The sequence below is a fragment of the Topomyia yanbarensis genome, chromosome 1 (genome assembly GCF_030247195.1).
Source record: "Topomyia yanbarensis strain Yona2022 chromosome 1, ASM3024719v1, whole genome shotgun sequence".
NCBI classification, from domain to species: Eukaryota; Metazoa; Arthropoda; class Insecta; order Diptera; family Culicidae; genus Topomyia; species Topomyia yanbarensis.
In genome coordinates, this window is record NC_080670.1 from 152,373,331 (window position 1) to 152,394,974 (window position 21,644).

The window sequence follows — 21,644 nt, forward strand, 5'->3', positions numbered from 1 at the left end:
GTTGCTGCGACTTTCAACGAAATAGAAGTAAAACACAATTTGTTCCGAAGCGCCAGCTGGCAGGCAGATAATCCCCAACCAGGGGAGAGGGCAATCGATTAAGCCGTTTGGGAGTCCATAAATCACATACATACAAACACTGACTTTTATATATGTATAGAAGAAGATGACTAAAACTATTAATCTTGGAAGGATTATATAATTTTGGTATTATCCCTCTCATTCTTCGTTCTTAACAATCAGCAATCCAGTTACTCAAAAATCCACAAAACGCAAGCACTGAGAGTGATTCAGAATGAAATTTGCTTTGACGTGTGTTTTCTTTTATTTTCAATAATTCACAATAAAATATTCATATTACTAATGCTATCAACAATTGGATTGCTGTTAAGCGTGCAATATACCCGCGTAAAAAGCAATTTTAGCGTCCTTCTAATGTATAATTAGTGCTTCATACATTTTCATTGTTTTCACATGCTGATTGTTGATAATAGAAGAAATATTTTGCTTTGAGTTTAGTATTCTGTATTATGATGTGTTGATTTACTAACGCCCGTTCTATAGATACTGTGATATATCCGTAAATTATACAGTATAAAAATGCATGTAAACTAAAAAACTCGAAAAGACCGGATTGTTACACTTCGCTTACATATACTACATAACATGGCGAATCTAATCATTTGTGAGTTTTGGTTCACAAAATTGTAGAAAATGTAGAAAAAATTAAGTTGTAGAAGAGAAAGTTGAAAAAACTAATTTCAAGGTGCAACGTACATGTCTCTTAAAGAAAAAATATAGATGGCAGATATGTTCATCAAAGTTGTTCAAAATAAATTGCTCTACAAGATTACGCGTAAAAAAAATTTTGGATGCGGAGCTAAAAAAGTTTTTTTTTAAATGGCAGTTGCACCTTAAGAAAAATTAAGGTGCCTATCCTAAAAGATGTAGGATGTTGTCCTAGGAAACTTTCCTGAAGACATCAAAACATGAAAACATCTGTGAAACTCAGGAAAGACTTTTGACCGTCTTTTTTCAGTTTCGCCCCACTGTGCAACGTGCGGAAGATAAATGCAGTTCCGTCCACCCGTAGCCGCAGACAGATGCCTTTTCTGTGTTCTTGGTAGGGTGATGTGCCTATTATGGCAGTAGAGCCTATTGTGACCCTATTTCGTACCCCTTGGTTTCGAACCAAGCATATGAGATAACAGAGTTAAAAATAATCGAAGCTCTTTGTTGACGGCTGAAAATGAACCTGTTGCGACTCGCGGTGAATAGAAAAAATATTCATTCAACTATCCATCTTATTCATTCAGTTGAATATCGTACAATATATTCATTACACTAATTATCTACGAAAATGTTTTCAAATGTCGATAAAGCATATGAAGCAACAATCATCATCGCGTACATTGTGACAGGGCCTACTTTGATGCGTTTGATTCGTTGCTGCACAGTCGCTTCGTGTAATAATCGGAGCCGAATGAAAATCTGCATGGATGAATGGGCGGTCTGTTCGTTTGACATTTTCAGCTGCGTCACTGAATATTGAAAATGAATGCGGCTGAATATGATCAATTTTCATTCAATGAACTTGAATATTTTTAACTCTGTGAGATAATGACAATATCGATTCGGCTAAAACAGGTGTGCAAAAAAAAGCTCAAGTTATATTCTTTATTTGTTGTGCACATACGTATTCAGAACTATCCACTAAATCCAACTTTTAATTAAAACAAAATCACCTTATTGAAATATCTGCTGATCCGCCTCACTCGCGTAGTGAACCGAAACAGGACGCAACGGCGCTTAGCAAAATAAACACTTTCGAGCCAGCATTTACCGCCTCATATCTCGTTATTCCGGCACAAATATATTAAATATTGCACTGATACATACCTTTATTTTAGCTGGAGAACCTTTTTACGATTATTTCACTTTAAAAGCACTCGTCAAACACTAGAATAGGCCTAGTGTTATAATAGGATAAAACTAAATACGGGGGTTCCTATTATTGGCATGTTTTGCTGATACACTACCACAATCAAAACCAACTTTTTGCATCCATCATACAGAAAAGAATCACCAGTGCGGCCAAACCAAAACATGAACTTGAAAACATAATGTTATGCAATTTCAGGTATAAGTAATCAATTATTTCAAGTTATTCAACTAATTGTTGATCGCAGATATTTTATTTTCATCTGCACATACAATTTGGATCGGGAGGAAGTAATGTGTGATGTGAACTTTATATTCCAGTTGTTAACTTTCGCATGGTTATTTCCTGCATGTACAGTTCTGGGCGCTCTTCTACTAACAGCTGATGAGTTTCTTTCGTGTGCGTAATGTTTACGTTTGTTTTGATCGGCTGAAAAAAGCAGAATAATTCGTTTTACAAATCACGCGTTGGCGTCCATGATCTGGATACCTAGTTAGAATCGACGCAAATGAAATATGAGGCATTGCGTTTCAACTAGATTGTTTTTCGATGAGGTGGAAATCGGCACACCCATGAGGCGATAATTGGAACGTTCAGGTGGGAATAGATGCACAGAATAGAACATTTATTTTCATTTATGCTGAAAATTGAGACAATTCTGCCAAATAAGCATTATACAGATGTTTAAGAAACAGTACACTGATACTTTATTCTGAAAAAGGTTATGGGTAATATGGCTTCTTTTTAAGTTATTCAAAAAATAGTGCGACCCTCTCCATAATGGTGCCAAAATAGGCTCATCACCCTATATATCGACTGGCTGTTGATTGAAAACAAAGAGCAACTCCAGTTCCTAGTGCGAGTAGAAATATAGATATAAAGCAACACTGCGATAAATGTATTACCATGCGGGATTTATGAATTCAGCACGCGAGTGGACAGGTGCACCAACTACAAGGCTAGATTTGTGATGATGGATGAGTTCCAGTTGGTGACGGAAAGGTTGCAGTGAGAAAGTATGATCTCATCAACCGTGTAGCTTGTTATCGCTTTGCTTCAATGTGAAATTAGGTCCACTCGAATACTCCACAAACTACGAGAATTCGCCTTTCCACGTTGCGTTGCGTCTTTGATTTTGTCGCTTAATTCGAGAAATGTCTTTTTCTAGAAAGTTTACCCTTTAAGCACAATAAGAAATATAATTTCAACTGAAAGGTTATTGATACTCAAAAATGTTCACTTTACGTGGATTGATACTATTTCAATCAGTGCATACAGCGACGAACGATGAAGTCACCACATTTCCAAGAAATATTCATAATTCGAATACTTCTCCGCAAAGCAAACGATTACTTCCGATAGTAATTTCCTGTTTAGGTTAAATTATACGGCCGATTGCCTGATATGAATTTGAATTAATTTTCGCTAGGTCGTGAACGATAACCGGGGGTACCAATACGTACGAAAGCCCAGAATCATTATCAATTGATGACTATTAATAGCAGCAATCAGTTGGTTTGGTAGAAAAAAAATAATAATGACAAATAATATGACCGTACCGGTCATAAACACCCAGAGACACACTTTTATGACTTATCGAGAGTGCGCGCCGGCACCGAAACCGGTTCCGAGCTGCAAGATCCTCCACTGTAAATCGGCAGGCCAGTAGACCGGAGCCATGTTCTATGTACAATGTTGTATTTTCGCGCAACCGGTTGCATCAAGTTGGCCTGGCTGGCACAGTCTCTGGTTTACCATTTAGGGACAATGGCATTCGGTTGTCCATAAAAGGGAAAACGGAGTCGTGTTCCACGAGGCGCAGTATGGCCCGTCGGGTCCGGTCTTGTTCTACACAGACGCACTCGGGAGAACAAGTATAGGCACAAGCAGAGGTGTGTGTTTATATGGTGACCTCCACGCCTTGCAACGAGTACCACTAGACGACTTTGTGGCCGATGGCAAAAAGTGTGTGCGTCATCTTTGATTGCAACAGAAAGCGGTCTAGACGGCTCTGTTTGGACGAGACCCCGACAAAGGATCAAGCGGTTATTGATATGAATTTATTTACTGTTAAGGTTCAACATCTGCGAACACTTTCTCCCTGTTATTCCTTCCAATTCAATCTATAGTTTGTTCACTTTCCAGATGAGTTTCTTTTCCACCATAAATCATGCTCCAAGGGGATTAAGCTTCATCAATATTTAAACTGGTTTCTTGTGCGGAGTCGTTTTTTTTTTGTTCCAGCTTTAATTGCCATCGTGGCCTACTTTGGTACTTGTGTACTCCGCATTGTGTACCTGCATCGGAAAATTGGTGATGATTGTGAACTGTCATACAGGGTATCATCGCTGAAAGCGCCCCACGTTTTAATGGAGTCTAGTCTGCTAACTATTGAGGATATTAGTATTGAACATTCACGTTCGAGCGAGATACAATTTATACGGTGCTCAATTCGAGACAATCCAGTGATTCATGTCTTTGTTTCGTTTTTTTCGGACACTTGTGATTTCTCCTGCACCGTATGGTTTGATCCAGTTTTCGGAAGGTGCAACTGGAGCGGAATTTTCGGTTCGTTCAGCCAAGAGGAACGAAAATGGTTGACTGTTTGATGTTGTGTGACCTATGCATTGAATATGATGTGAAATTCATCTAACTGGGCAAGTTTGTGACTCCCATTCCTGTGAACAGTAAATTCCAAAGCAACGGAGCTTTTTTATTTTTTGGTGTCATGTAACCTATTATAAATGGGCGAATGACGGGTAGGTTATAACCCAAATAAAAAATATAATATAGTCCACAAGAAGTACTAAGAATGGAAAAACCCAATCGAACACAGTCGATCTACAAATATCCTCCAGGGGTGGGCGTAGCGTATTGGTAAATCGATTGCCTTGTACGCAGCGCACTTGGGTTCGAGTCCTGACCCCGCACATAGGGTTAGAAATTTTTCATAAGAGATTTTTCTAACCCGAAGAGACGAATGACCTTAAGGTTAAAACCTCTATAATCGAAACAAAAAAAATATCCTCCAGTCCACGTTAGGCTAACTCTTCTTAAAGTGTGAGTCGTTATTATTACGACACTTTAGATTGGCAAATCGGTTATAGACACTAACTTTTTGTCGGAATAGATTAGCGCCGGTTATAGTTATCGAAATGAAACCAAAGATTTATAGTAGTTCAGTATACATCGACAAAATATCCACCGAATTGACCGCATATCACACCTATAAAATTCTGCAATATTGGCAAAACAACGGTTATGGATCTGGCTGTCTTGGAGGGTCTCTGTAAATTTCACCATTCATGCTGCCTTTGGTCACGAATGGTTCACTATATATGCCACAAGTGCATATGGCCTGCCAAACTAGGTATTTCGAAGCAACAGTTTCTTCCGTTTGCAATGGTCATCCATAGCAGATTTGTTCTTTACCCATGAAAAATTTCTTTGATGTAAGTCACATCAACAATGACGCAGCACCGGTATTTCGTTGGCAGCGTCGTTAGAACATTTCCAATCAGGATCGTATCATGGTCTTTTGGACGAAACTTTGTGAAACCTCAAGTTTCTTGACCATTTCGAAACATTCGGATTCCGCTTGAAATGAGCAATCAGCATTCTATCGGTTTCACGCGTGATGTTCCCGGGTTTTGTCCAGCTCCTGGATTGTGGTCCAATGTCATCCATTTCTGGAACCTTAGGAAGAGATATGCGACGGTGCGACAATGTAGGATTTTGCATGTAGGTGAAAAAAATACTTTCGAGAACGATTTCCTGATTTTCTTCCATCTCGATCGGAATCTCACTGACAACTGCAAAATTTAGCGGATGTAAACAATACGCTCTAAAGAGAAACTAAGCAAAATTTACATCAATATTTAGCGGGTGTCTTCTGCGTCACTCCTGAAGGATTCGGTTTACCTTATTCGGTTTGCCCAGCTATTGAGACCCAGTTGGTCCAACAGGACTCAGGTAGCTTGATAGTCTTAGCAGTCTGAAAACATTCGCTAGATATCAAAGTCAGTACACAAAAAGGTCTCGGACTGGTATAGTAGATTAGCTGTAATTCTTTTTATCATCACGGCTGAGGATGTTCTCTTCATCATGGCCGATTTAGAAAAGGTGGAGTTGAAAGGGAAAAGAGTCAACTCTGCTCGCTACGAACTAAAAACGACCGAAAATCATGAAACTTCCTACACCAGAAAATACCCATAAATAGTTCACTTCAAAAAACCAGTTTAGTTGCTATATTCGCTTACAGAAAAAGTATTTAAATAAATAAATAAAGAATTCAAATACCTAGCGTGGTGTTCATCCAAAAAAGAGTGTTCGGATTTCGGTGCGTACATCTTTAGTAGGCATGTCTGCGTGTACACTGAGAAACAAAAATATGCATAGTTAGCATACTTTCTATTCCCATCTCTTTTCTTCTGCTGTGATTTTTATGCATTTTCATGCATATACTTCTAGTAAGCATTCAATGAGTGGATAGACCGAATTTGTCCAATGCATAAAATATATAGCACACTGATAATATAAATTCGTAAATATAACGAAATCGAGCATGCAATGCACGAATTCATTCGTCGTTTTCTACAACGAAGTATTTTCGTGCATTGTAAATAGTAGGTTTCGTTCATTGCTCACACGAATTTATTTCTTTCATCTTAGAAAACTTTGCGTATTTATTATCCTGTTGTTGTTTTCAGTCGATCTTTTGTGATCGATGTTTGACAACATCGATTTTTTTTATTTAAAAAACAATCTATGTGGCCAAATCGATTTCATCGTGGTACGAATAAATGGCCGGTTGATGAACGAAAGTTTTCGTAAATTTTACTTACTTAGTTTACATTGCACGAATGTAATCGTTGATAACGACATTATTTTTCGTGAATGAAACGAAATGTTTCGTTTATTTTAATAAACATTAATGTATATTACGAACGATTTCGTTGGTCGCACGATTTCTTTTCGTTCATCTTAGAAAAGTTTTCGTATTTATTATCGTCTTATTTTTTCATTCGATCTTTTGGGATCGATGTTATGATGTACAGAAATAGATCCGGCAAAATCGATTTTATTGTGGTATGTAGAAATGGCCGCTTGATGAACGAAAGTTTCGTAAATTTTACTTATTTGGTGTACATTGCACGAATGTCGTTATTGAAAACGACATTATTTTTCGTGAATGAAACGAAATGTTTTGTTTATTTTAACAAATGTTTGTGTATTTTACGAACAATCTCGATGGTCGCACGAATTCATTTCGTTTATCTAAGAGAATTTTTCGAATTTAATAGCATATTATTTTGACATTGCTCCTGCAGAGAAAAACTCAAATTCATTCATACAAAACCAACGAGGAGTTCGCAATGGCTTAACTGAATCCGTACTGCTCCGGATTCCGGATCAAATGGAAGCGAAGGAGGTTCAGGAAATCTTCCTGAATCCGGCGGACGCGGATACGGCTACTAAATAGTCAGGCCGAGACCGTCGTGATGATCAACAATTATCTGACGTATAGCGACAATGACTCCATATTCTACCTCTATTGAAGCTCTTTTGACGTTGACGGTTTGACGAATAGTGCTCGTAAATATGATAAAGACTTTCGTATATACCAGCGAACAATTCGTTTGCCTAATGAAGCCATTTCGTAATAAGGCAACGAAAGTCGTTTCTTGGTTTTCACGAAAAACTCGTAATAAAAAATAAGTGATTCAATAAAACTATGAAAGATTCATTATATGTACGAAAAATTTGTATATTTTATGAAAATTTTCTGTACGAAACTAAGGCCTAGCAATTTACGAATATATTTTATCAGTGCAGAAGAAGCGAGAGGCAGATAGAAAAGTATGCTATCGATGCATAAATAAAATTATGCGTGTACATCGATTTTATCGCTGACCTTGGATTTTCACGCGGTGGGAAAAATTGAGCCGCCAAAAAAGGTTATAAACGGGTTTCGAGCCCGGCCTTCTGAACTTGTCAGGAAAAGGCTGTCACTGTCACTGAACTGGCAATTGCGAGTGCGGATGTCAAGAAAAAAATGACCCATATCGACCAACCTTTAAGTCGATTCCTAATCCCACCAGAAGTAATTGCACCAAATTTGAAGCAAATCGGGCAAGTCTAGCTACCGGACCAACGTGAGTGTTCAGAAGAATTGTAATACATGATACAAGTTATGTTTTGGTTAGAAAATTTTGGTTCCATCCGTGACCGTATAGTTCGTGAGATTCGAGTACGAATACACAACCATGCACTGCTAAGCACCGTGCAAAACTGATTCACTACGTTAAAAGTTTAATAACTTTGTTTAACAAAGCCGGATTGACTAGCAATCTTCAACAAAGTTGCAGACAATAAAATTAACTTTCTTGTTTTCACTTACAGTGACAGTACGATGCATTCAGTGTTACCTAGCGACGACAATGTGGGGTTTCTCCATGTAAATTGTCGAAGAATTCCACACATACTTTAGGAACGTTGGTCCGGTAGCTAGCCTTGTCCGATTTGCTTCAAATTTGGTACAAGTACTCCTGGTGGGACTAGGAATCAACTCAGGGGTGGGACGATTGAGTTTTCAAAAATTTATTATTTTCATGGGCAGTCTAGTAATCACACTACCATAGTTTTACGTGTGTCGCTTGGAGATCCAGTTCGCATAAGATGTGATCCGGTTGCCACAAACAATTTGTCCGGTTGTTTGCTGGCAGAGTCTGACCTAATGAAGGTCGCTGTTTCACGTTTCCCATGTGGGTTGATTGTCGTTGCCCAGCCCAGCCAAATGGACGAATGCTGGCAACGACGCTGCTCTTTGCCTAGCGCGAGTTTGACGGTCGTCGCTCTTCCGGATGGTTCACCGGGATCTGTGCATCTAGGCGGGGTCAGAAGCGGTTGAAAAAATGCGCAAAAATACGCAAGTAACGAAAAGCTGGTTATTGTTATTTATTTAGTAAGGTTTTAACCTCGAGGGTCATTTGCCTTTTTGAAAATATGAACTATTCAATTTACAATTCAAAGTAGATAAAAAACAATGAACGAATATTATTTCGGCCCTATCCTGGGCACACTGCTTTCAGACTTTTGTGTTAATTAATAGTTGAGCAACGAACAAATTTACCCTCTGACGCTTGCTGACCATTCTGTCTTCCTTCTCCCTCCATACTTCGACATAAATCTCAATATAATCCGTATTAGTACCAGGTGCCGAATCGTGTAGGCGTATTTCCATAACATCAAGGTCCATATACACGAGGATCTTTGTTTTGACGTTTTCAGATTCGACGTCGTGTTGCATATTGCATATGAGTTGAAGGTAATTAGTACCACTTGTGTCGTATGATGTAGCTGTATTTGTGAAACTTCTGAAATAATAAGTTCCATTTGCACCTTGGCCTCAGCTAATCCACCTCGCGCAATGTGGTTTTATGACGGGTCTACGAAAAGTCATTCGCGATTTCGTTCTCACGAAATGGGTGAAATTCACTTTGTGGTTCACTCATTTCACTTGCAGTTTAGGGTAATGGAACTTTGTTGTGTCTATGTTATACGAATACGTTAGTGCGACGCGGCGAGGATAGTATTTTTGTTTGTATGCTGTCCGCAAGCGGTGCGCTTTTTGACTTCTGATCTGTACGAGATGAGGAAGCAGACTGTGTGACAAGTGGTACTAGAGCACGCACTGCACTGCCCACCAGTAGCACGTTACCTTAATTCGAGAATATCAACTCTCTAAGCTACTGCGTAGTTATTAGGGTGTCCCAAAATGACATCATGTTAAAAAAGTCATCGGGCTCACTTCTTAAATGAAAGGTTAGGGTATTAGGACCACTTTCTTCTTCGGAGTGAGTTTGCTAAAACGCTTCCTACTGGTGGCGACTTTTGATTTTTTGAAAAATGGGCCGATTTTGGATAAAATTTCAAATTTATGCCTGTTGAAGTGGTTCTGAACTGTCTTAGATTTTTTTCAGCATTTTTTATTTTTCTGGAGATCCAAACGGAGAAGTTTGGTTAGTTAGTTTGTACAAATTTTGAATTATAAGAGCGGCAGGGCCATTAAAACTTAGCAAAAAGTGAAATTTTTGGTGTTTTTCAGTATTTTTTCTTCAAAACTGGGTATCTACAAAATTTTAAAAGTACAGAAAACATTTTATATAGTTTAGCCGAATTCAGGGGCGTAATTTTGCTGAAGAAAGTGTATAGCTATGGCTAATGGGGTATGAGTTATTTAAGTTTTTGTTAGATAACCTTTGATATTTTTAGCAATTTATCAAAAATAATTCTGTTCCAAAAAGTAAATCAGTTCAAATGTGCTTTGACCACACATTGTTTTTCGAAAAATAGAAGGAAAATTATGAAAAATGACGTTTTCTGTACGTCTTTAGTATGTCAGGACGAGGTTTAATGAGCATCTGATGATTTTTTTTGTAACCTAAATTATAAAAATAATAACTTTGCTAATGATGCCAAGTCTCTAATTATTTTTTGAAGAGTTAATTCTCCATAATTACTTCTAGGAGGCATCTTCAACAAAACGATTGTGTCAGAAGATGCGCTGTATTCTGTTGTAAAACTTTTTCGAGGATATTTGCCCCAAATTTGACTATATCGGAATTATGTGATCTAAACAGTAAATTTCAGTTTTTCAACACTCACCTCACTCTTCTGCATTTTTCTCCACTTCAAAGTTCCTAACATGAAAATAAGACTTTATATACAAAATGTAAGTACGTTAATCAATTCAGCCTTCAAATATACGCCATAACTTGCCGTTAACTCGACATATTTGTTTAATTTTAGTGATTTTCAAGCCCGCTAGGAGGCTATTAATATAGAAAATATTTTTTAAGAAAATCGTCAAATGCTCATAAAAACCGATTCTGATGTATTAGAGACAAGCGAAAAACGCCATTTTTCATCATTTTCTTTCTATTTTCCGAAAAATTATATGTGGACTAAGCCCACTTAAGTTGTTTTATTTTGTAGAACAGTGTTATTTTTTATGAATATCATAAAATGTCAAAAGGTTATTAAACAAAAATGTAAATAAGTTATACTCCATTGGCCGTAGCTATACACTTTCTTCAGCAAAATTACGCCCCTGAATTCGCCTCAACCATATAAAGTGTTTTCTGTACTTTTAAAATTTTGTAGATACCCAGTTTTGAAGAAAAAATATTGAAAAGCACCAAAAATTTCACTTTTTACTAAGTTTTAATGGGTCTGCCGCTATTATAATTCAAAATTTGTACAAACTAACTAACCAAACTTCTCCGTTTGGATCTACAAAAAATAAAAAATACTGAAAAAATATCTAAGACAGTTCAGGACCACTTCAATAGGCATAAATTTGAAATTTTATCCAAAATCGGCCCATTTTTCAAAAAATCAAAAGTCGCCACCAGTAGGAAGCGTTTCAGCAAACTCACTCCGAAGAAGAAAGTGGTCCTAATACCCTAACCTTTCATTTAAGAAGTGAGCCCGATGACTTTTTTAACATGATGTCATTTTGGGACACCCTAGTAGTTATGCGGGGAGCCACTACACTACCTCGAGTTATAACTGTGAAGTGAAAACTAATTTATGGCAAAACTGATGTAGAGAATCTCACGATATGATTATTTATTATTTTTTATTATTTTATGAAATCACACTGAGGCGCAAAAAAAAACCTAAAACCATTCTTATCTCTTCAACAATCCGGAACTAAGTAGAAGATCAAATCTTCGGAGTCCTCAGTTTAAATCATGTGTAAAATCTTCTTAACCAGAACTACGCAATTGTTCATGAAATTACGCAAGTTTTCCCGAAACCTTTTTGTATAAGGCTTCAATTTCTTTTGAATATCCCCAGTCCTCGATATTTTACCAGCAAATCCCGAGGTCTACCGAATGGCTTTCAAAACCCATTTGCTAAACACATAACCTTAACTTTAAGGTTATGTGTTTGATAATGTAGTCGATTTATAAAAACACTATTTTGTCTTCATTCGACGTTTCAATCCGTTTTGAACCTTTTTCAAGGACTCGATCATATGTGTTCTGTAGTCTGGTTTCTTGATTTGCACTAAGCGAGAAAACGAACAACAGAACACACATGATCGAGTCCTTGAAAAGGGTCCCAAGCGGATTGAAACGTCGAATGAAATCAAAATGGTCGCTCTTAAGTCAGACTGGACTAAGTCGTCAAAAATTGTGATAATGATAGCACTGCATAAAGAATTTCTTCAGCTACATTCCATTTTTGCCAGAGTTGTTATTTGTTACAGTAAGCATGAATTATGGTTAAAATTAATTTCGAATTAAAATTTAAGCTCAAACTTCAAGCTCGTTTTTCTCGAAATCAATGCAATGTCACCTATTCCGGTCTTACTTAATACCGACCAAATAGAGTTTTTGTAAATCGAAGACTGCATTGTCAAACACATAACCTTAAGGACATTATACATGCGAGCCACAACGTAGCTCCTACGCCACACACATCCCTCTCCCCTGCACAACCAGGTATCTGACATGAGCAAATATAAAAATACGTTTTTCAACACACTAACCTTGCTGGTGTGCCACGAAACTGCTACTTAAGGAAGCTAGAATATTTTCCTATGCAATCAATCCGAGTTTTTGACGGAATGCCATCTGAAGCTCCTATTTTGTGCAAAAATATCACCCCTCTTCACTTGGGGTTTCTTTTCGAAACACTCTTCTTCTCGTTTTCATTGCACTGTTTCAAATGCACTTTTTTCACAAACCACTGCAAAAACACTCGCGAAACTTTAATCGTTTACTAACAAAACTTCAAATTTTCTGCCAATGTGCAGATGACCAAAGGAAAATGTTCGGAAACTCTCATTTGTGCGTTTGAATTTCCACTTAAGATTTCAGTTTTTGCTAATGTAAACAAGCGAGTCGGTGCCTAGCAACGTGGCTTCCACATATCTTCACCTTAACTCGGCTCCAACCACGACTGGATTCGGTGGGTGTTCGACCATTCATCTAAGAAATCTCACTGAATTTAATGTAGAATATCGCCTAACATTTGCACGATCTGTCAGAGAAGAGCTGTTAGATGTAACTCTCTGCTCCGACTGCATTACGTATGAGTTGGCAAACTAGCTCGTACTCAGCAAGCTCGAACCGTCGTTATCTGATCAGAGGTATATTGTCTTTTATCATTTACACGCTCAGATGTAGCATTCTCTTGCGGTTCTACTGTGTAATAATTCAATTTTGAGCAAGTGGTAGTACAAAATTGGATTTAATTGTATGGACTTTGCTAGAATGTAAATTCCCACTCTTTTTTTTATCAAACCGTTGATGTGTGCTGATCATTTCCACTACTTGTTCGGATTTCGGTGAATCGAAAATTCAGTCACTCCCCACAACAGTCTTCGAGTCTCAGTGCTTATCGAGTGCAAGCAAGGCTGGAGAAAGAATCACTTTTCGATTGCGCAGAAGGATGATCTGTTGTCTTCTACTTTCAATCCCTTATACCTCTTTCATCACCAGTTTCAGTGAGTTTGGCTTAAGATACGGTACTGTTTGGTTCTCTCCGGACAACGAACAATGCTGTACCTGGTTGACACAGAAATTGCAGGCAATAAGTAGGAGAGCAGCGGACTTCCATTTTAGTGTCGAACCATATTGACATCACCGGAATAAGGTATTCCTTTACATTTCATGGAATCTCAAGAAATATTTGTAGAGTTGATGTTTCGATGAGGCTAGATTTTTATGATCTTCATTCGCTGGCAGCTTGTTGGGAAGTTCTGAGAACCAAGTCTATTACAGAGAAAGTACAGCAGTATTTTTGCAATTTAACGATTGAAATCTGGAATTTCTGACGAAAAAGGGTTATTTGAATGACAATATCTTTTGGCGGGTGGAAGCGAAGGTTGGGTTTGTCCTACTGTTATCTGTATATCTCCTCGGGGTGTTGAGATATCCTCTCATCGAGAAGTGTTTTTTATTTCCTTGGGAGTGACGAATACATCCGTATTATCTATGTTCTCTGTGTCGTTCTTTTTCTCATCTCTGATCTTACTACTTCTCCAATTCTTCCTATCAGGAAAACGATGAAAAGACAAATCATGACAAGGCAAAGATCTCCGATCCAGTGGCATAGTAAGAAAAATTTTCAGGGGGGTGGGGGGTCCTATGAATATTTTTTGTATATATAAACAATATATGTATATATGTCTTTTAGAGAGCAGAACAAAATGTTCAAAAACCAACAATTCAGGGTACAAGGGTTTGAGTAGTCACCCGACCCGTTAATATAACTACTCTTGCACGGAACCTGTTTCCTCCCCGGCATTACTTCGGGAAGAGGTTTTTTTATGTGCACAGCGCACACTCCTATCCAACCACTTAGTAGTTAGTCTATTCAGTAGGGTTACAGCACCCATCCTCGACACACTACCAGTTTTCGTCCATCCGCATAGCGTGGCAATTGCTGTATGGTAGTAGGAAAGCTAGCTGTGGGTCGAGAATTAGTGCTATTCCCCTACGAGGACAATCTGGGCGGCAAACTTCAGACTGTCTAATTTAGTACCACTTCCTCGTTGAGCTTCCGACTTGTTCGTGAACTACTCGGTCTAGTCCCCGACGATGGATCTAGCCTACTCCGACGAAGAGTTCCAAGGCGAGAGAAGTTCGAAAGCGATCCAACCAGCCAGGTGCCTAGGTCAGTTCGGCGATTCCGGTGGAGTAGGGCGTCCGGTTTGCTGGAGCCCCGGTGCTACCGATGGTGTCTCGTCGCGGTCTACTCAGTCTAGGTCCCGGCGGTGAATCTGACTATACGCTGACGGAGAGTTCTCCGGCGAAAGAACTTCTCCCGATACCGATTCTTCTTTGGTTTCAGTACCACATCTTCTTGAGCCCTTTGGCTCCATGTCCGGTGCCATATAGCACCGCAACTCCTTTAAGCCCTTTAGTTCTCTTCTTGTACCATTTAGCACTACTTTCTTGATCAGCCATTCAGCTCCCTGACTTGTTCGCGAACTACTCGGTCTAGTCCCCGACAATGGACCAGAGCTACTCCGGCAGAGAAGTTCTCCCGAAGCCAATCAGCTAGGTGTCTAGGTTAGTTCGGCGATTCCGGTGAAGCACGATGTTCGGTTCGCCGGTGCCCCGATGACCCGCGACTGGTGGTGTCTCGTCACGCTCTACTAAGTCTAGTCCCCAGCGGTGAATCTAGCTTACGCTGACGGAGAGTTCCCTGGCCAAAGAAGTTCTCCCAAAACCAATTCTTCTTTGGTTTTCGCTATATTTCTATCGGAATAACCGGTGGGGTGTCGTGGTTGGTCTGGCGATTGCGGCTGGAGCGTGGCGTCCGGTTCGCTGGCGTTTCGACGACCCATACTCGGTTCTCTATTGCAGTCTACTCGTCTAGCCTAGGGGGTGGGTCTAGTTTATTTCTGCGGAGAGTTCCCTGGCGGTGATTGCTCTCCCGAAACCGTTGCTCGATGTTCATCACGCTGTTTCCGCTGTAAGACGATCAGGATCTAAATCATAACTCTTTTTACTACGTTTTACGTCTGTACGTCGCTTGTCATTCTGTAGGCTACATTATGCGGGTTGATGTCCGGTTTTCCCGTTTTAAGTAGCTCCCTGCACATCGCTTCAAACCTCGGACATTCGAAGACCACATGCTCCGGTGTCTTTTCGACGTTCTCACACTCCGGGCACAATGGTGACGTTGCGTACCCGAACCGATGAAGATACTTCCTGAAGCAGCCATGGCCCGGCAGGAGCTGTTTTAGGTGGAAAGTCATCTCTCCGTGCTATCTATTGACCCACGTTGACAGATTTGGGATGAGCCGGTAGGTCCACTTTCCTTTCTCCGTATTGTCCCATTCATGCTGACACGTCACCATCGAATCGATTCTCATCATCTACCTCACGTTTCTGGCGTTTCATTACTGCCTCCGAAGATATTATTCTGTACGTAATCGCAGCTCGTACGACCAATAACTGGAACGTTTTGTTCAGTTTTTCGCTGTTCCGCGAACCCAATATCTCAGTTTCAATGACAAAACACTAGATAACAGACCGACTTTTCGTAGGTGTAATCAACATAGTTGTTAAAGCTCAACTGGTCGTCGATTATCACTCCCAATCGCTTCATTGCACGCTTCGATGCAATCACGTGCCCTTTGACGGTGATCTGTATCCGCTGAACCGCTTTGCAGTTACCGACCTACAACACATCCGTCTTGTGGTGAGCTATTTGCAGCTTGACTCCGTTAATCCAGCTCTCGATCGCATCTATTGTCTTCGTTACTGACACCTCCATTTTTTCAAGTGTCTCACTCATCACCGTTAGTGACACGTCGTCCGCGAAACGAACGATTTTCACTTTCACGGGCAGCCGCAATGTTAAGATCCCATCGTACATCCCGTTCCAAAGAGGTGGACTGAAAATGGAGCCCTGAAGAACGCACGCTGTGACTCGCATTGACTTCTACCCTTCGTTCGTCTCGTACAGCAGTTCTCTACTCTGGAAGTAGTTCTTCAGGATCTGTACCATTCTACTGTGCAGCGCAGCGGCATCGGCCTGTACGAGGCTTGATGGCATGGTGATTTCCCTGACTTTGGCAGCAACGCCAGCTTCTGTGCCTTCCGGGGAAACTGCCATTATCTAAACACTTCTGCAGTAGCGTCCTGAACATGTCCGGATATTCCAGGATCGCAGCTTTCAGCGCTACGTTTGGTATTCCATCCGGATCGGAGGCTTTCTTTGATTTTAGTCGCATCGACACTTCGTTGAGCTCGTCCTTAGTCGCTTGCCACTCGGCAGTGTTTGCTCCTACTTCATCGCAGTACGGTGTCGGTAACCAGCTAGTTGGATCGTGCTTCGGAAAGAGACCTTCAACGATTATCTTTAACTTACCCGGGCATATTTCAGCTGGTATCGACAGGCCCTCATCTTCGTTATGACGACTTACTGCGCGTCCCCTAGGGATTGGTGTCTACTTCTCAGCACAGCTCCTTATGGCAAACAGGCTTGCTAAGCTTGATATACCGTTTAAAGCGGTCCTAGCTTCCCAAAACGTCGTTTGTGTTCCTCTCCCACTCTCCGATCATGCTCTCTGAGCCCGCCTTCTGGCTCTGAGACAAGCAGCATGTAACGTAAAACCAGTAAGCTGGATGCCGCCTACAGCGTGGTTCACAATTCTTCTTGTTAGATCAGCCGCATCAACGTACTTGATTCAGCTGTTCGCCGAAGCGACTCGACAAAGAGGTTTTGTTAAAGACTTTTGTCTTCCACTTTTGCTTGCAGGTCGTCCTTCTCCATGCTGCAGCAGAGTTCCATAGGCCGATGAGGCAGCGAATCGCCGGGGGGTCGCTATGGGGATACTTCTCGCACACTCTCCAATCCATGTTCGCCGTCAGTCAAGAACTACAGCAAGTGGCGGATTTTCTCTCGGTACCGATATCCGTTTCGTGAACCAAAAAGCTCCCAGTTTTGTCACGATACCAGGAGCCATTTAGCTCCCCGCTTCGCTGCGATTTACTAGTTGTAGTCCTCGGCGGTAGACCTAGCCTCCCCAACGAGCCGACCGGTAGTTGTCGAGGTCTGCCGCCAATTTTCACTACAAGGAAATATTCTCATAAGATAACTTCAAATAAAATTTTGACAATTCCTTTGCAAATATTTGGCATATTTTTGTTCAACATATTCAATTTTTTCAAATTTCTTAAACAAATTTCCCTCCCACTACTACGCCACTGCTCCGATCAACTTGGGGAATGTGCCATTCAAGCCAGTCGCTACTAATATGATGTCACATCACAATTCCTTCAAAGAACTACGTGGAAATCGAACTGCGCTCACTTGACACTTTTAATCATAGTTGTGTTGTATTAAATTTTGAACTGAGCAAAATTACCAATAATTACGGTTCTAGTGAAATGTTCGATAAAGGGGGTAAAATTAATTCGTTGAAGACACATTTTTTAAAAAAATGTGGCATTACAGAGAGTGCTAGTATATGCATTCAACTTCCATATAATGATGCCACAATTATGATAAATATTTCATCAATTTTTTTCGCAAATTACTGAAAATGGAACATTAAATCTCCAGAGGCGCGTTGTCAAAAACTTGTTTTGCGGTGTACACCATAACTCAAAATCTACTGGACCAATCGGTTTTGAAATTGGACAAAATTCCAACCTCGCAAAAATAAATGCCACCCTACTCTGCATGCATCGGTTTGTATAAGAAAAGTAAACACAGCTACGATAATGTAGCACCATCTACTCATGAAAATACTTCATCACCCTTTCTCGTCTTATATCTTGTTGAAATAGTCTCTTTGCGGATGAAAACCGTAGTTATACATCCCCCCCCCGCCCTGTGCCAGTTGATTTTCCTCAGGTTCTATGCGTGCCCAGAACCTCGCGACGAGTGAGAATGACAGCGCATAGTCGCGCGAACCATTTCACCGGTAAGGTTTTCGCTTTCCATCAGATCAGCGACAAGAATATCCAAACATCCAGAATGTGAAAAATGCACAGACAAATATGCAAATATTTCCGCTTTCCTTCATTTATTTTTACACTGGACTACATCGATATATGTACGCATTGAATCGGCGACGGGAGGATGAGAGTGACTAACCCCATCGTATGCTTGACGGTGCGACCTCCGATTTCCGCAGCCGATCGAAGGTTCCCCATGCATGTGCAACGAATAGGATGTCCTTGACACGCGTGAAGTCACTGATCAGCTGGCGTTGGTAATCTTTCGGTGAAAGACTTTTATTGGTATGGTTATCTTACATCTGCACTTCTCCGTAGAAGGTTCGTTTGCCAACGGCTTAACGCCACAGTAATGTGATAATTGCAACTACCCAGCTTATCATACCTTTTGTAGACACATGACCGAAGCTCTTCACTTATGGTATGGATGACGACTTTGTATACAATCTATAAGGAGATTTTAACTATAGAACTGGAGATGGATAATGTGCAGCGAATCTCAAATTTGTGCGACGCCCGTGATATGATTACTTTTTCTATTCAGCCATACGCACTGTGCATTGTCCATACATATTTTCTTCTAATAAGAAATAGCCTAATAATAACTAAGAGCGTATTAGTGCTAAACTGGTGTTGTGCAACAAAAGAAATAAACTTATTACACCCAAGTTTGAAAAAGTGAAACATCGAAAACGAAAAGGCCGTAAGTCAATTTCAACTCGAATGAAAACACGCGATTCAGTAAACTGCTGAAACCACGGGACGACCATAAAATCAAACTGTCCTATTGACGTTGATGACCATCGCACCGGTCAACAAAGATGCGGGCTTTTGTGTTCAATGGACTAGAAATCGCAATCACCTAATTAGCAACTGGTTCAGTAAACAAACGAAAGTATTGCTATTTTCACTTTCGCATAATCGCGATCACGGAAGAATTACCGTCTAACTGAAGCCAGCCCAGCTGGGCACACATCACACACGTGTGCCGTACACGCGGCGATCCATCCCGTAGGTGAGGTTCGAGAATCGCGTGCCTCGAGGATACACTCCACTGATTTTCAGGCTCAGTTATGGGCTATATTATTGAGTAATGGCAAAATTCCTGCACTTCCACACCTTCAAGCAGCTACTCGTTGAGTATAAACTATCACTTTCGATGATCATCAGTTATGCATGTATAATATTATAGTCCAAACAGCGGCATTTGTTGTATGTATAAATGAACTATTTTCATGCTAACCCACATTGAAGCCGACAGCCAGCATGTTCGATTACCTCGATAAACAATGAACTGCGGCATGTTTTCAAGCGGTATTGAATAACCAATGAGCTTACACTTTGATCGTAGAACTCTACATGTTTGGTGTTAGCGATGCACGACCTACCTTGAGTACATTGGTTTGCCACCTTCAATACATGTTGATTTCGTTTCTGCACTAGTCTCAAGGAATAAGACAGTCCTATTTCTGAGCACGTATCGATTTTGTGTTAATGCAAAAACAAAAACGCCATTTGGTTCCAGCCTGAAGTCAGACAGATTATAATAATGGATCCAGTACATCACTTTATCACATTGTCAGAGTTCTCGATTTTTTACAATTCTTGGTTTTTCGATCGTCCGTCTAGCCTGTTTCCCGCAAACCAACGGGGATTGACATGATCACGTGATTTGAGTGGGCAATCTAACCGGTTCCTTTTCTTCGTTCTTCTATTTTACAGATGGCGCTTCCCACCTCTCTGGACAAAGACGCGATTCGGGAAGCGTACGAGGACGTTCGATCCAATCTGACCGACAGCGAGTGGGCGGTGTTCAAATTCGACGGTCTGAAAATAATCTGCTCCCAGAAAGGCATCGGGTTCGACGAGTTCTGTGCCGAATTCAACGACGATGAACGGGCCTTCGGTTACATCCGGATACAGATGGGCGACGAGATGTCCAAGCGAAGCAAGTTCATGTTCCTCACCTGGATCGGCCCGGAAGTGGGTGTGATGCAACGAGCCAAGATGTCTACCGACAAATCGATTATTAAGGATGTGATCAATGTGAGTTGTTTGCTTAGTTCGTTGGAAAGCGAATATTAATTTAAATTGTTTTTTATTCCAACAGAACTTCGCAGTTGAGCTGCAGGTGGAAACAAGCAACGATCTGGACCTAGAGATGTTCAAGGCACACCTAAACAAGGCCGGTGGAGCAAACTACGGCACCGGGGTGCGTGAACTGTAAACAAACCGTACCAAACACGCACACGAAGCATTCTGACACCACAACCACACTCCCAGGATACACTAGGATCGCAACTACATTATAAGGATAACAGCGTTAAGGTCTTCCCCACTGTTTCCCTCGTCCCAATATAATCAATTAACAACGTGTAGTCAGGAAGAGGGACGTGAATCATACGGTATCAATTTCAATCCAGACCCTAATGGCTTCTATTTATGTGTATTATTTCTTTCCCGACCGAAATTGTGATTTGGAAAAACTCTTTCTAAAATTGAAATTTTTGACCGTTTTTATACATATAAGCATAAAATCATAACTATCTTAAATGATTAAATGAAAATATAAAAACAACCATAATCGAATGCGTGAAAATCAAACGAATATTGGAACTAAACTGCAATATTATCATATTAATTCGAATAGTTGTTAAGTTTATACAAAAAGGAACCCTAATGAATACGATGATAGTTAACATGTACTGGCATCGATAATGAAAATAAAAATAATGGCCAATAGAAAAAGTTGGTATAGAAATCAGATTTCTTTTTTGAGCTATTTTTATCAATTGTATAAACTAAATAAAGAAAAAAAAAAAGCAATTCCGTAGAAGACATTTGTAAACTGCCGTAACGGATCAAATATACAGGAAAAGAAACTAGTCCTTCGTTTATTACACACAGAAAAATCCCTGCAATCATTGCACAGTGGTCCAGAATGCAAATTTAGCAGTAATTTTGAGATTTTACCAAAACTAAACAACTTAGCCTTATTAAGTCTTTGAAGAAGTTTTCGTACTTTATGCGCCCCCTTTTTTTGTTAAAACAGCAGTTAGGGTGGTTCTAATTTTACCAAGATCGAAAAATTAACTTTTTAATCATTCTAGCTAGAGCCAAACGACCTTCAGCGAAGTAGTAGAGCGACAAATTTTGGAAAAGTGCTAAAGACGTGTAAGCTCTATCTGTCATTCTTTTTATTTTAC

At 40.1% G+C, this 21,644-nt stretch overlaps 1 protein-coding gene across 1 annotated transcript in view; it reads left to right on the forward strand.

Moving 5' to 3' along the window:
* The window catches only part of LOC131677756 (coactosin-like protein), a 70,608-nt gene extending 49,285 nt beyond the window's left edge, over positions 1 to 21,323 (forward strand). The window contains exons 2-3 of the mRNA XM_058957783.1: positions 20,161 to 20,484; positions 20,549 to 21,323. Coding sequence (XP_058813766.1) covers positions 20,161 to 20,484; positions 20,549 to 20,665 — 441 coding nt within the window. The 3' untranslated portion in view covers positions 20,666 to 21,323. The remainder of the gene's footprint in view (positions 1 to 20,160; positions 20,485 to 20,548) is intronic.
* The last annotated feature ends 321 nt before the right edge of the window (positions 21,324 to 21,644 follow it).